Source organism: Sminthopsis crassicaudata, chromosome 2 (genome assembly GCF_048593235.1).
Source record: "Sminthopsis crassicaudata isolate SCR6 chromosome 2, ASM4859323v1, whole genome shotgun sequence".
NCBI classification, from domain to species: Eukaryota; Metazoa; Chordata; class Mammalia; order Dasyuromorphia; family Dasyuridae; genus Sminthopsis; species Sminthopsis crassicaudata.
Genome location: NC_133618.1, coordinates 439,975,803 through 439,990,774, shown reverse-complemented (window position 1 = coordinate 439,990,774; position 14,972 = coordinate 439,975,803). Strand labels below are relative to the sequence as shown.

The 14,972-nt window shown below is 42.1% G+C and overlaps 1 protein-coding gene across 9 annotated transcripts in view; it reads right to left on the bottom strand.

Moving 5' to 3' along the window:
* Positions 1–1,765: 1,765 nt before the first annotated feature.
* The window catches only part of CEP250 (centrosomal protein 250), a 35,427-nt gene continuing 22,220 nt past the window's right edge, over positions 1,766–14,972 (bottom strand). For 5 of the 9 annotated variants that reach the window (XM_074292497.1, XM_074292501.1, XM_074292502.1 and 2 more), the window contains 12 exons: positions 13,647–13,785; positions 10,891–11,230; positions 10,672–10,701; positions 10,488–10,591; positions 9,588–9,708; positions 9,056–9,177; positions 5,197–7,713; positions 3,816–3,929; positions 3,462–3,620; positions 3,155–3,256; positions 2,774–2,836; positions 1,766–2,356 (listed from right to left, as the gene is read on the bottom strand). In XM_074292497.1, coding sequence (XP_074148598.1) covers positions 2,093–2,356; positions 2,774–2,836; positions 3,155–3,256; positions 3,462–3,620; positions 3,816–3,929; positions 5,197–7,713; positions 9,056–9,177; positions 9,588–9,708; positions 10,488–10,591; positions 10,672–10,701; positions 10,891–11,230; positions 13,647–13,785 — 4,075 coding nt within the window. In that variant the 3' untranslated portion in view covers positions 1,766–2,092. The remainder of the gene's footprint in view (positions 2,357–2,773; positions 2,837–3,154; positions 3,257–3,461; positions 3,621–3,815; positions 3,930–5,196; positions 7,714–9,055; positions 9,178–9,587; positions 9,709–10,487; positions 10,592–10,671; positions 10,702–10,890; positions 11,231–13,646; positions 13,786–14,972) is intronic. The other 4 variants (XR_012486729.1, XM_074292500.1, XM_074292499.1 and 1 more) reach the window with 4 other exon arrangements.

Genomic DNA, 14,972 nt, shown 5'->3' with positions numbered 1-14,972 from the left:
GAAACCCACATAAACAAAAGCTCTTGGAGAAGAGTCTCTCAATAACTTTTAAGAGTGTAAGTAGGGCCAGAATTGCTACTCTAGATACTCCCATATTATACTTTATATAGTTTTAGGTACGGCACAGTTAGACTGTGCATTTTTTTTTCCCATTAATTCCCTTGAAATTCTTGACCTTTTGCTCTTACATCTAGATCTGCAAAATAATTTCTTGGGAGTTTGATTGGTATGGCACTAGATTAATTTAGGTAGTTTTGTCATTTTTATGTCATTTATTGTCATGTCATAATTATGTCATTTATTGTTATTTTATTTTTATTTATTGTCATTAGCTTGGCCTACCCATGAGGACTTGATATTTTTCCAACTGATTAGATCTTTGTGTGGAACATGTTTTGAAATTGTGTTCAGAGTTCCTGACTCTCCCTTGGAAGATAGATTCCCAAATATTTTATATTATTGACAATTATTTTGAATGGAATTTCTTTTTGTATCTCTTATGGCTGGACATTGTTGGTAATATGTAAAAATGCTGTTGATTTGTGTGGATTTATTTTGTATCCTACAACTTTTAACAAGAATTTCTGATGCAGTAGAACAAAGTCACTGCCCTCTTTCCCTAACTTCTATTTATCCTGTAAGTAACAGGTATATATTGTCCTCACCCACCCCGCTGCAGAATCCCTTGACAGTTGGGATTATTTCATTTTTTATGTTTTCCCCAGGGTCCGGACACCTTATAGCCATTTAGCATGACAGTTGATTGATTAAAAAAGGAATGCTGTTGATTTGTGTGGATTTATTTTGTATCCTGCAACTTTTAACAAGAATTTCTGATGCAGTAGAACAAAGTCACTGCCCTCTTTCCCTAACTTCTATTTATCCTGTAAGTAACAGGTATATATTGTCCTCACCCACCCCGCTGCAGAATCCCTTGACAGTTGGGATTATTTCATTTTTTATATATGTTTTCCCCAGGGTCCGAACACCTTATAGCCATTTAGCATGACAGTTGATTGATTTAAAAAGGAAATTGGTTAAGTTACACAGCAAGGTAAACTTGCTGCATTAATCTACTATGACCTGGACAGAAACCCCCCACTGAGAGGAACACATATGGGAGGAGTTGCATAGGATGATAAATGTGGATTGATAGCACTCTGGACCCCTACAGAGAGCCCAAATATCTACATCAGACATCCACTGAAGTGTTTCAAGGCCTGGCCTGTAGTTCTTTGCTTCTGAACAAACTTCCCAGATTAAATAGTCTCTTGGCTTGTGGATGGCACTACTTCAGCTAGGAAGTATTGATTTCCCAGGTGCCCCATAATGGCTAGAGATAGAGCCTGGCTACTCCAGCCAGACTTCTGTTTAGGTAGCTCATGGCTAAGGTGGGTGCCTTGTACTCTACCTCCTGCTAATGGGTTAAGATCAGAGATATTGTCCTCTTCTGAATCCCTACAGCATAGGAGTGATATTATCAGCGTGCGTCATTATGCTGCCTGTAATACTACAATTTAGTGTGTGATTGTTCTCTCATTGTTCCATGTGTAGGAGTCTTGTTATTCTAAATGGATTGTGTATTCTCTGAGAGCAAAGTCCAAGTTCTGTTATATTCAACTATATATAGCAGTATAGTAGCTCGGACCTAAATCTTCAATAAATCTGTGCCAACTGACAGGTGGATATGTGGAAGGGCTAGACTGTCATGAGCTTATCACATACAAGGTGTGGATTTCACCCTGCTGACAAAAAGGACAGAAGATCAAAGGAAAATAGAAAATATTTTATTATAAGGGGTTAGGTAGACTAGATGGATTCAATAAATATAGGTCAACACCTGAAGCCATCTCATTCAGGGCTGACCTCTCTGTAAGAAGAGATGCTGATGAAAGAGGGCATCAGGGGAAGGGCTGTCCTGTAAGCAGAACTGTCCTGTGCTCTGGATCAGAGAAACTGGCTTTTCTCTAGAAAAGGTCTTCACCTTTGAGGAAACTGCAGGAAGGGGCCTAAGCCTTTTAAAGGTATGTTGATCAAGGCTTCAAGCTTTCTCAAGCTTTTCTCAAGTCCTTTCCCCGCTACATACCATCAATTACCGTAGGGTAGCGTGGGCAGATTTGGGAGTGCAACATGGAGGGGATGGCCTAGGAGATGTCAGGCTGTGGGTCAGTGATTTATCAAGCTTTTGGGCCTCTGCCTCCAGGACGTTGGCTTCAGGGGCTTGAGCTACGGCCCACAGTGAGTTGGAAAGACTGTGGTGCAGGTCTGTCAGCTCTCTGTTTGTCTGCACACAGCGGGAGATGTAGTCCTGCTTCTGCTGCCGCTCCAAAGCCAGCTGTGCCTGAAGGACGGCCACCTGTGGGAAGTGAGAGGGACACCTGCCTGTTGTCCAGAGACAAGTGGTAAAGAAATTCCTGCACAAGTCTCAAACAGGAAGTCCTCTGTTCTCCCAGATATGAGTGATGTCTAGAATGATTCTGTCTTGGGGAGAGTTATGACCTGTTTTTTGAGTCTTTCTCAATTAGATTATCAAGAGATCCCCTCACATGCCTAAGAACAGGGCTGACATGTTAATAAAAATCAGCTTACAGAAAGGATTTTTTTGTTGTTGTTGAAGCAACTGGGGTTAAGTGACTTGCCCAGAGTCACACCACTAGGAAGTGTTAAGTGTCTGAGGCCAGATCAGGACTGGTACTCTATAGACTACATCTAGCTGCCTCCTCCAAAAAGCATTTAAAAAAAAAAAAAAGACACTGAAGCTACAAGCTCTCACCTGCTTCTGTAACTCAGCTACAAGTTTCAATTCTGCAGGAGACTCTGGTTCCCTTTTTTCTTCCTGAAAAAAACATCATCTCTTTGTTGGGCTGCCACAAGCTCACCCTGTGTTTCAGCCTTCCTTCCAGAGATGGAGCAGCCATCCCTGAGGGGCTGCCAGTGCTTCAAATAGGACCAAGCCTGCTGCACAAGGCTTGGGAGGCTAACAGGAGAATAGGCACCAGGGGCCAACTGGCTGGCATGGCACGGCCATGAGAGGCTCCTCGATGGACCAAATAAGTGTCCCACTTTCCAGACAAAGCTCTTTCCCTCAGTATTCTAGATCCTAGATATCTGACAAAGAGCCCTCCATAGCTTAGGAATTAGAGGAAACAATTACCTGTGAGGCTGGTATGGGGGCTGTGGTCTTGCTGGGGGCGGGACTTGCAGCACAGGTCATGCGGCTGAAATTCCTCTTCAGTTTTTTCCGCTCCCGCTCTACCTGTAACCAGGGAAGAGACATGGTCAGGCCTTCTAGACATGGGAGTCTCCTTCCCATCAAGGAAAGTGGAGAAAGGAGGGGAAGGGAGGTATTAGAGAGAGTGTGGGGAGAGATGGGAAGGAAAGAGACTGGAGCTCAGATGGAGTGGATTCTAGGTTCAGGTGGTTGAAGGTGCTTGGGTGTGAAGAGGGATCCAATTACTTACATGCTCTAGGGTGATTCTTAACTGGAAGTTGTGTTGCTGAAGTCGGTTCCTCTCATGCTCCAGACTTGCCATAGCATCCAGAAAGTACTTTAATCTTTGCTGCCTTTGCTGTGCCTTCTCATGCTCTGTGCAAGACCCATCATCATCTAATCCTGTGGACTGAATGAGGTGCATTCCAATGAGGAAGTGTACCAAGTCAGGGAGGAAAGGTACAGAGGTCAGACTGCAGGCACGCAAGCACAGTATTCAAGGTCATGACTAAGCCAGAATAGGTGCAGGACCCAGAAATTGGCTATTGTTCCTCGTAGTTCACCTTTTTTGTGGTCCCTTACTCCCCCAGTGTACCCAACTCACCTGTCCTCGGGTTGCACCCTGGTTTCCCTGGACTTTTGGCTCTGCCTCAAGGGCAGATCCCTGGCTCTGAGACTGCTCCTCCTCGAGGGCTTGTCTTGTGAGCTCCAACTGCTCCTGTGTGGTAGCCGGGAAACAAGGACATCCCCTCAGCCAAGATCCTCACAAAAGCCCTATCTTCCTCTCACTAAACAGGAAGAGAACAGCCTATACTCTTCCCCCAAAGCCCTGCCTTAACAGTTGAACAAGTGATTATCTCCCTAGTTAAATGTTGGCTCTTTGATAGCACCAACTGTCCCACAAGTGTTTGGTACATAGGATGTACTTAACAAATGGTTAAGTATGTTTCTTTTCTATTCCCAAACCACACAATGGTTACAGTGAATGTTGCCTTTTATCTCTATAAACTTCTGGGAATCCAGGTCCATGTCTGTCATTAAATTCTTTAGGTCCATATTATGACTAGGCTGGACATATGCTACAGACTCTCCCTCTATAAATATAGGTTGAAAGGATAGACCCACCACTAGATGGAGTCAATGCGAACAGGTACCAAAAGGACTGAGTGCAGACTGGGGAGTCTTCTTGAAATAATCTATCAAGCTGGTGATCCTTCTTATTCTGAAGTACCAAATTGGAGGTGTGTGGATGTCTGATCACATGACAAGCAAAGGAAAATCAAGCAATGGCAGGAAATATCTTTTGAAAACAAAAGCAAGGGGCTAGACTGTATCATTATGGGCATCATACCATAGATGTCAATTAGTGTATTTTTGCTTGGCCCCTCCATCATGTGTAGCAGAAGTATGTCCCCATGCTACAAAAAATTTTTATTCCTACACTCCCAAAATTATCTGAGGATATGGGAGCAGGACCAGAGGGAAGGAAAGGAGTTCCCAAGTTCAATTTAACAAACGTATGTGAAATGTGTACCATGTATAGAGAACACTGTGTAAAGAGAGAGAATGCTATAGCAACTTAAGATCAAGGGTTTGTCTTCATGGGTCTCACAGTCCAGTAGGGAATAAATGTTACGTGAAGTCTGAAGGGACAAAGGCGACTGATGGGTTAGCCCAGAGACTTGGGCAGTGCCTTAGAAGAAAGCATGGTCTTAGGGATTGCATCCCTCTTGACAAGCTTAAGGTTCTGGGTTTTCTTTTTAAACTCCTGATGTTTTCTCTGAGACACATTAAACACCTGCTAACATGAGTGAGTTAGCTCTGCAAGAGAAAGGGGTCAACTTCTCTTGGCTAGAAGTATCAATGCCTTCCCGAGCTCCTGACCCTGACCTCACCAGCCCCAGAATGCCCTGGGAAGTAACTGATCCCTGGGCTAGTTTTGTGGGGCCCCTATTTTGGCCCTCCTTCCCCACCCCATAACTGACCTGATGCTGCAGCTGTTCTGTGTTTTGCTCTGCTGCTTTGGCCTGTAAGAACAGGGCTGCCTCCCGCAGGTTACAGATGCTGGCCTCACTTTCAGCCAGAGAACGTGCCAAGGCTTGAGCCTTCTCTCGCCACTCAATTTCACGGGCCTCCGTCTGCCTCAGAGCATTCCTTACCCGGTTAAGCTCCTCCTGGAGCTTGGTCTCCTCCAAGGACACAGGCAATAGCTCACGCAGGGACATTTTCATCATCTCCATCCCACAGGCTTCCTCGTCTTCTTCCTTTCTCCCTGGGCTGTGGCTATCATGGTAAAACTCCTGGTCCTGTCTTTGAGAGCCCTTCTGTAGGATCCCTCTGTCAGCCCTGGACAAGGATAGCTGGAGATGCTTGAAACTGTCTCTCAGGACTTTGCTCTCTCCCTTTTCTTCCTCTGCTCTGTCAAGCTGGCTGGGGACTGTCTCTTGTTGCTGCCCCTTTTCGTCGAGGTGCCTCAGCTCCCGGTCCCTCTGAGCCAGGGCCAGCTGCAGATGCTGGACCATCTCTTGGTGCTGCAGATGTTGCTCCCTGATCTCCCTCTCACGCTCTCTCAGGGCCTCCTCCAGGTGCCGGGCCTGCAACTGACAAGCATCTAGGGCTGCCTGCAGAGAAGCTGCACTGACTTCCAGGCGCTGGCTCAGTTCTGCCCGCTGGAGGAGCTCCTGGTCTTTCTCCTGAAGGGAAGCCTGCGCAGCTCTGAGGGCCTCCTGAAGGGCCTGCACCTGGCTTGCTGCAGCCTCTTCCCACTGCCTAACCTCTGCTTGCTGGTGCCTGTTCTCCCGATCGTTTCCCTTCTCCATACACTGTTGTTGCAGGACCTCTAGAACCTTCTCCTGTTCCTGAAACTCAACCCTGAGATCTCCCAGCAGCTCTTCCAAAACTTGGACCTGTAGCTCTGCAGCTGTCTGTTGTTGTTGCACCTTCCAGTTCTGTTCCTTGTGGGTCTCAACTGCCTGTTCACACTCTTTCAGGGCTACCCTGGCCTGCTCCAGGGATGCTTGCAGAATGCTCACCCTCTCTTCCTGGCTTTCCTGCTGTTCCCGTGCCTTCTGCTGAAAGGATTCCAGGTCTTGCTCCCTTGCCTGCAGGGCCTCCTTCACTTTCTTCAACTGGTCCTGCAGAACCCTTTCCCTGGACTCCCCTCTTTCCCGAGCTTTCTCAATATGCTGTTGGTGAGTCTCCAATTCTTGCTCTTTCTGTGTTAAGAGCAGTGTCATCTCCCCAATCTCTCTCTGAAGGCCCCACAATTGCTCTTCACGCTGTTGCCCATATTGTTCTAACACCTGGATCCTCTCCCTCTGGTACTCAGCCTGCTTCTCCTTGTCCCTCAGGATCAGTTTCATGTGTTCCAAGCTGCTGCGCTGGGCCTTGGCTTGTCCCTTTTCCTCCTCTTCCCACTCTATCATGAGTTTTCTCTGAGACTCAATTTCCCTGTCTTTTTCCTTTAAGGCCAATTTCATCTGTTCAAGATCTTCCTTTAAAAATGTGTGCTGCAATGTTATTTGTTCTTCCATGACCAGAATTTTCTCTTCTCGTAATACCAATTCCTGGCCTTTCTTCTCTAGGTCCCAAGTAAGTTGATCCTTTTGTTTCTGGAGCTCCTCCATTTGGTCCTTGTGAGATTTCATCTTCTGGCTCCTCTCCTCAAGATCTGCTGTTAGTAGAGCTCTGTGGTTTTCTAATTCTTTAATTCGTTTATTCTGTGACAATATTTCTTGACTCCTCTTCTCCAAATCCAAAGTTAAGTGAGTCAGAGTGGTCCTCTGCATTTCTCTTTGGTTCTCTAGATCCTCAATCTTTTTTTTCTGGGATTCTATTTCTTCATGATTTTCTTTTACTTCTAAAGTCAGATGTTCTAAAGTGATCAACTGGTTTTCCAGATCTTGAATCTGATCTCTCTGGGATTCTATCATTTGTGTTTTCTTTTGTAAATCCAGAACCTGAAGTTCCAGGATATTTCCCTGAGTTTCTTGCTTCTTCTCAAGCTCTTCAATCTGTTCTCTCAGTGATTTTACCTGCCTCTCTTTCTCCTCTATGGCCACAGGCAGATGTTCCAGCATAGCTTTTTGTTTTTCCAGCTCTTGGAGCTGTTCTCTCTGGGATTCCAGTGCTTGCCTTTTCTTCTCTAGATTGAGAGACAAATGTTCTTGAGTTACTTTTTGTGCTTCTCTCTGCTCTTCCAGTTCTTGAATTGTTTCCTGCAAGACTTCTAGCTCCTTCTCTCTCTTAGATAGGCAACTGGTCAGGAGATCCAGTTTTTCCTGGGCCATCTTCTGCTCCTCCTTCAAAGCCTCTGTGTTCTCTCGCTCCCTCTCTGCTTCCTCATTCTTCTGTTTCAGGGTTGAGCATGTTGCTTGCAGTTCTTCTTCAAGGGCTTCCATGACACTAGCTTGTGCTTTAGTGGCTGCACTAGTGGATGCTTGAAGGTGTTCCATCTCTGATATCAAATTTTCCTTGGCTGCCCACAACAGTTCCCGTTCATTCTGAAAATAGAAACAGAATCCTCTTAAAAACTGGACTATCCTCACCTACTATCTACCCTATAAGGCAATGCCGAAGCAAATCCAGCAAAATTTACAAAGAAGGTCATTGAAATACAGAAAATTAGATCTGAAGTCACAATGCTGAACTAGAAGCCAGCTGCAAAGTACTTGGGCTCAAAGTTGATTAAAAAAGAAAAGCCTCCTGTCTCTGGACACGGCAGTTTTCTAGACTACTAACATAAAATATTCCTTTCATCTAATTCTGCCATCTTAGAATTTTGGGACACTGGTGTTTTGAAAATAATGTTCTTCATGTCTCTGCTGGGTCCCAAAGAGATCATAAAAGAGGGAAAATGACCCACATGTACAAAAATGTTTGTAGCTATTCTTTTTATAATTGAAAATGAGTAGAACTGGGGAATGGCTGAATAAATTATGAATGTAATGGAATATTATTGTTCTATAAGAAATGAGCAGCAGGCTGATTTCAGAAAGGCCTGGAAAGATCTACATTAACTAATGCTGAGTGAAGGGAGCAGAACCAAGAGAACTTTGTACACAACAAGATTATGGGACGATCAACTGATGGTGTTGTCTATTTTTAACAATGAGGTGATTCAGGCTAATTCCAATACACTTGGGATGGAAAGTGCCATCTATACCCAGAGAGATAGTCCTCTAAAATTACCATGTAAAATTGGGAGAAGATTCTCTTATTTTGGCTGAATAATGAAAAGTATAAATAATAGGGCCCCAAATTCTATTGTGTAACAGACAGCCTGGTTGATCAAGGCTCTTAATGTCCATTTCCCATTTCCTAGGAAGTCACAAAATTAGTCCAAACATGTCTAAAGAAAGTTTGCCATATGCTTGCCACAAATGGAAGAATTTGAACAAATATATTTGTGTTGGGGTTGGGCCTAAAGATGTCAATGCAGAGAAGAAGAAACTATGGGAGATACTCATCTCAAAAAAGAAATGGGAAATGGAAGTGAAAAACTGAACTATGGCTAATATTGAAGAGTAGCCTTTGCCCATAACACCCAAACAAAATTCTTGCTCAGGAGTGAGAGAAAGAATTGAAGAGAAAGAAAATTCTTAATCCAGAGAATATAATTGAGTGAAGATCCTTCAAGGCCTTGCCAGCAATTCTGAGGAAAAAATACAGATCATAAGGCATAAGGAACAGGGCAATGTGAGGTCATAATTAAATTTGGGGCAGGTAAGTCTTGGACTCTGGGCTGCTAGGGAGCCAGGGCCCTTGGTTCCTTGTGTTCCCCTGTGCCAGTTTTAGAAGGAAACTACTGAAGCAATCCTGGCTCTGAGGCAAGTATCATCTCACCTGTGCTTCTGCTCTTTGTTGCTCAGCACTCTCCAGGCTGCTCTGTAGGGAGACCACTCTTTCTTGAAGTGCTGTCAACTCTATCTCCAAGGAGGTCTGTTCCCCATCCCGTTTCAATTTCTCTGTGGGAAGAGAAGGAGGGGATATAGAAAGAACAAATAGTAAGGGGAAGCATGGAGAAGAGGATGAGGGGAGTAAGAAAGGAAAAGAGAGAAAAGAAGGTTACAAGATTTTTACAAATTCTTCAATCTGCTGTCATTACCAGGCCCTGGCACTGCTCCCAGCTACCATTTCAATACTGTTCTCAACCTGTTTGCTGCTCCATTTAGCCAACCTGTGCTTCCCTTTTGTACCTAGTATTTCAGACATGCTGCCCACAGTAACGTGCCTAATGCATTGATGTACTACAAAGAGAGCAGAAAAGAAGCCTCCCTGGCCTAGAATCTATTCTCCTAGGGGACATATCCTTACCTTTCTTACCATTCTCCAATGGCCTTATTCACTTTAGGGTGGACTGGGCCTCCCATCTTACCTTCCTGATCTTGGGAGAGCAGTCTTTGAAGCTCCTCAACTTCAGCAGAAAACTGATTTCGTTCAGTCTCAGCTTGGGACAGTTGCTGTTCCAGCTTTTTGATCTGACACTTCATATTATCCTATGGGAGGAAATAGGAAAGATTGTTTTGGTTCTCACCAAATTATATGGTCCAGGATGAAGGCAGGGGAAGGGGATGTTTGAAAAAATAGCACCCTCCATATTAGGGTGAGACCCTAATATGAATTGTTTCATCTATTCAATTAGATTCAATTTCTGAGGTTAGTCTGATTCTTTTAAAATTCCAGAGGTTCAGGCTGAGACCAAGCTGGTCCAACCCTGAGGTTTCTATCCTCCTTACGCTTGAGATTGTTTCTCTCTGTCCTTCAAGGTCCAGCTCAAGTCTTTTTCCCCAGGAAGTCTTCAGACATTCTAAATTACAGAGTATATTATAACATTCTTTCTCTGTGCCACATACTTAGTAGCATGTACAATCCTATGACAACTCCAACATTGTCTACTAATGTTAAACACATAAAGTTCCTGTACTTTTCGATTATATATATCTTGTCTCCTTGATGAAAAGTCAAAACTCTGGAGAGCAGGACTGTAGAATATTGGGGCTGAAAGGGACTAATTTCATGGATGTGCAAACAATAGAAGACATCCAGTAAGTATTTCTGATTTGCTGGACAATTCATTGGAGGGATTTAACTTTAATAAATAACTTAGTCCAAAGACCTGTGAATAACATGGTCTTCTGGAAGATGACAATCTCAACTTCTAAAAAAGCTGTGGAATCATTGCTCTATTGGAGATCTTGAAACCAAAAGTGATCCAGTCTCGAATAGGAGGTAAGTCAGCAGAAACTCCAAAATAAGAATGGAGACCGGCACACACCTGAGCATGACGAGCCTTCCAGAAGTCTTGCTGAAGCTTGTGAAGGGCAGATGCCACATCCTCATTAGTGAAGTTAGTAAAGAAATTTTCTGCATTCTCTTGTTCTGAAAAAATGAAGGATATTATCTTCAGAAGTGGGTATCTGAGAAAAAGGGAAGATAAAGTTCAGTCATGATATATTTACCTGCTCTTCCTTTGGTCCTATAGGGCAATGCTGAAGCAAATCCAACAAATTTGCAAAGAAGGTCATTGAAATACAGAAAATTAGATCTGAAGTCACAAGTCTCTTCTCTTATCACAGAAATTTCATTCCCTTTTTTTCTCCTGGTCCCACCCCTGTCTCTACATTGGACCCCATGTTGCTACATGGACAAAATGAGCAATTACTCAGCAGCTGACTCACCTGGCCTCATGATGGTAGGGTTCCATGGAAGGGGAGAGGCGTCTCCAGCACCGCTCAGCTCTAGCTTGCTCTCAAGAGCAGTTGGAAAGGTTTGCTGTAGAATGGAGTAGAAACTGGCTAGCTGTGCCTGTGCCTGACGTCCACGTTGCTGCTCTAAAACCAAAGCCTCTACTTGGCTTTCCATATTGTCCAGCTCTAGTTGCAGCTGGGCTGCCTTGGCCTCCTGTGTAGACAGTGAGGCCCTCAACTGCTGCTCTGTCTTCTGTGATGCTTCCAACAGTTTTTCTTGATCCAGAAGAGAAGCTTCCTTTTTCTGCATTTCTTCCTTCAGAAACTGCACCTGACGGGGAAGGAACATACTCACTGGAAGAAAAGAGAAGGGAGGAGAACATCTCTAGAGGTGGTGAGATTGCACAGAGGACAGAGCACTGGAGAGCTTGAGTTCACCTACAGCCTCTCTGGGGAAATAACTTAATATTTGTTTCAGTTTCCTCAATTGTGAAATGGACATAACAGCCTCTACCTCCCAGGGTTGTTGTGAAGATCAAATGAGATAATATTAGCAAAGTACTTAGCACAGTGTTATTAACAAAGTAATCACTATATGAATGCTTATTCCTATAATGATACAATGATACAAAGAACAGATAATATACCGGATGACAGAATCCAAAAAGATCCTAACAGATTGGTACAGTGGGCCAAATAAAGTAACATTTAACAAAGATTATATATATATATATATGGCCTTATATTTTACTTTAAATAATCAACAAATGCATGCCAGGAAAAGGTTTATTTGAAAAATAAGACTTTGAAAAAAGAGAAGGTTTATTTGAAAAATGAAACTTCATGGATTACAAATTCAATATGGTGGGCAGCAATGCTAATGTGATATTAAGTGGTATTAAGAAAGACAAGTCTCAGGACTACAGAGCTGAATGATTACAATGTACCCTGTAGTGTTGTGTATATGCCTTTCTAAGTAGGAGAGGTTGTCTAGAATTGTGAAGGATCATTCCATAAAGATCGTGGCTGAATGAAGTAGGACAATTTTGCCTGGAGATGAGACCTGATAGCTGTTTTTATTTGAAGGACCACAGGCAGAATTAGGATTATGCTTGGTATGCTTGATCCCAAAGTTAAGAAAAAGGAATGGGTGAATTGTTGAAGGAAGGCAGAGCCAAGGGTTAAGGGAGAATTTCTTTAAATGAATTAGAGCCATTCCAAAGTTCAGTAGGCTTTCTAAAGGCTGCCTCAGCAGATGGCAGGATCTTATTCACTAGAAGTTTTCAAGTAAAGATTGGATGACCCCTTGAGATATGTTAGAGGAATGAGACAATGAACACAGACAGAGGCAAAGACCAAAACAGAGAAAGGCAAAGACAGAAATGGAGAAATCTAGAAAGAGAAACTAGAAAGAGGTAGAGGCTGGACTAGGCAATCTCAAATGAGAGGCAGAGATACAGAGAAACATGAACACAGAGGCTGAGGGAAGCAAGAGGAGAAGTACTCTAGTCTCTTCCAAACCTGCACATAATCTTTTACAGAGGGCATTCATGTTTAAGGTAGCCTCTGTGAATCTGTGATGGCCTGGGCCCAGGCTTCTATAAGCTGCTAGATGTACAAGACAAAAAATCTCACCTTTATTCTCTACAAAAGGAGAGACACACTGAACTAAGAAACAGAAGACTTGGGTCCTATTCCTGACTCGGCTGTAAACTAGCTATGACTTCAGATGTTATTTTCCCTTTCTTAGACTCAGTGTTTTCATTTGTGAAATGAAGAACTAACTAGATGATCTGTAAGTTGATGAGTTGATGACTAAAGACTCTTTAGAAATTAAGAAAGAGCAAATTTGGTAAAGCTGATAAAAGAGAGAAATAGCCCATTTTGGATAAACTGGGGGAAGACAAGCATACTAATATAGTGTTGGAGCTGTGAACTAATCTAACCATGGTGGGAAACAATTTAAATAAAATTTCTAAGAAACTGACTCAAAAACTGTGGTCATAAATCCCAAGGAAGTCAAAGACTTCCTTGGACGTATGTACCAAAATGTTCATAGCAATTATTTCTCTGATGGTAAAAAACTAGAAACAAAATGGATACCCAATTATTGAGAATTGGCAAACTGTGGCATATGATTTAATGGAATATTATTGTGCTATTAAAAATGACAAATTAAATTAAGAGAAACATGGAAAGATTTCTACAAACTGTTCATGAAAGAAGTTAGGTGATACGTTGGCTAGATCAGTTTGAGTCCTGACTCATTTAATCTCTTAAATTTCATTCCCCCATTTGCAAAAATGAGGAAAATAATGGCATATATCACTTCTCTTGCTCACGGTGAGCATTATATAGATGTTAGCTATTATTACAGAGTGAGATAAACTGAACCAGGAAAGTAGTATATACAATTACAAACTGTAAAATAAAAGAATATTAAAACAAGGATGAAAGTGTATCAGTAATGGCCAATCTTATTCTCTGAGATAAGAGAAATTTATCTTTTCATTGCACTGCTTATGCAACATGTTTCACACACCACCATACTTGATGCCAGTTAGTATTTAAATATTCACTATTGTAGGAATATGTGTCTTAGGGATAGGCATATTCAGAAATAACTAATATAAAAACAAAAAACATCAATTAAGAATTATAAAACTTTAAAAAGTTGAGGGCCACGCACCCAACTTTATTTTCCTCTATCTGGGAGTAAGAGGAAAGATTAGGAAGCACTAAGATACCTGAATACTTAGCTGCGCCTGTTCTCCCTGAGCTTCCTTCACATTCTGGTGTAGCAAGTTTAGCTCTTGCTTTTGGACTGAATCAGCTTCTTGTAAGATGAAGAGTATTTCTTCCTTTTCTGCCAGAGACTGAATCAGGCTGCAAATAAAGGAAGAAGCAACAGAGACATGTTCATCTTCCTGGCTGATCAAATTTTTAAAAACTGACTAACAAGATGATCTAGCAAAGAAAAGATACTGGAATATGAGAATACTCCAAACCTCAAGGAAGCTGCTTTAGTTCTAAGGTAATCATAAAAGTGGGAAGTGAGTATTGTGGAGCTATGCCCAACTAGAATGATTTCCCTTGGAAATTATCTCACTTTTCCGATTAAAACTTTTGACTAAATGGGTTCATGATCTAGATATAAAGAATAAGATTATAGATTACAAATAAATTATAAGAACATAGGATAGTTTATCTCTCTGACCTGTAGAAGAGGAAGGAATTTGTGACCAAAGAAGAACTAGAGTTTATATTAAGTTTTTTGTACAAACAAAATTAGAAGGCAAGCAATCAACTGGGAAAACATTTTTACATTCAAAGGTTGTGATAAAGGCCTCATTTCCATGGCACCGTGGATAGAGCACCAGCCCTGAATTCAGGAGGACCCGAGTTCAAATTTGGTCTCAGACATTTAACACTTCCTAGCTGTGTGACCCTGGGTAAGTCACTTAACCCCAGCCTCAAAGGGGGAAAAAAAATTATAAATTAAGGATAAATGAAATGTCCTTATACACTTAACACCATTAACTATCATGAAAACATGAGAAAACTAATAATTATTGAAATTTTGCTATTTGAGGTAAAATCTTTTCTCAGTTTTGATTTCAGATATGATTGAATTGTCATGAAACCATTGTCATGTTCATCATTCAAGGAATGTGCTGCCCAGAAAAGTGCAACCTGATAATGACTGCAAATAGATGTCTATGTCTAGAAAAGTTGAGGAGTAGGCAAGAGTGGGATCCTCTTCATTCAGTTTTCTCATTGTATTATTTCCTTTCTGAACAGGAAAATTTCCCACATAGTTACTTCTGACCCTGGTTTTGATCCCCTATGAATAATGTGGAACTTTGTTTTATGATTGGTTATTAACTATGACTGAAATCAAACAGAGGTAAGGGAGTTTTTCCCCTTTATGTCTTGTATCAGACCAATCTATGTCCTGGACGGGTCTTGAATATTGTCATAATCATGCCCCTCTTTTTCCCCAAATTTCTATAATCAGAGCAAGTGAACAGTGGAAATTTGTCATTGCAATACCATATCTATTAATAGACACA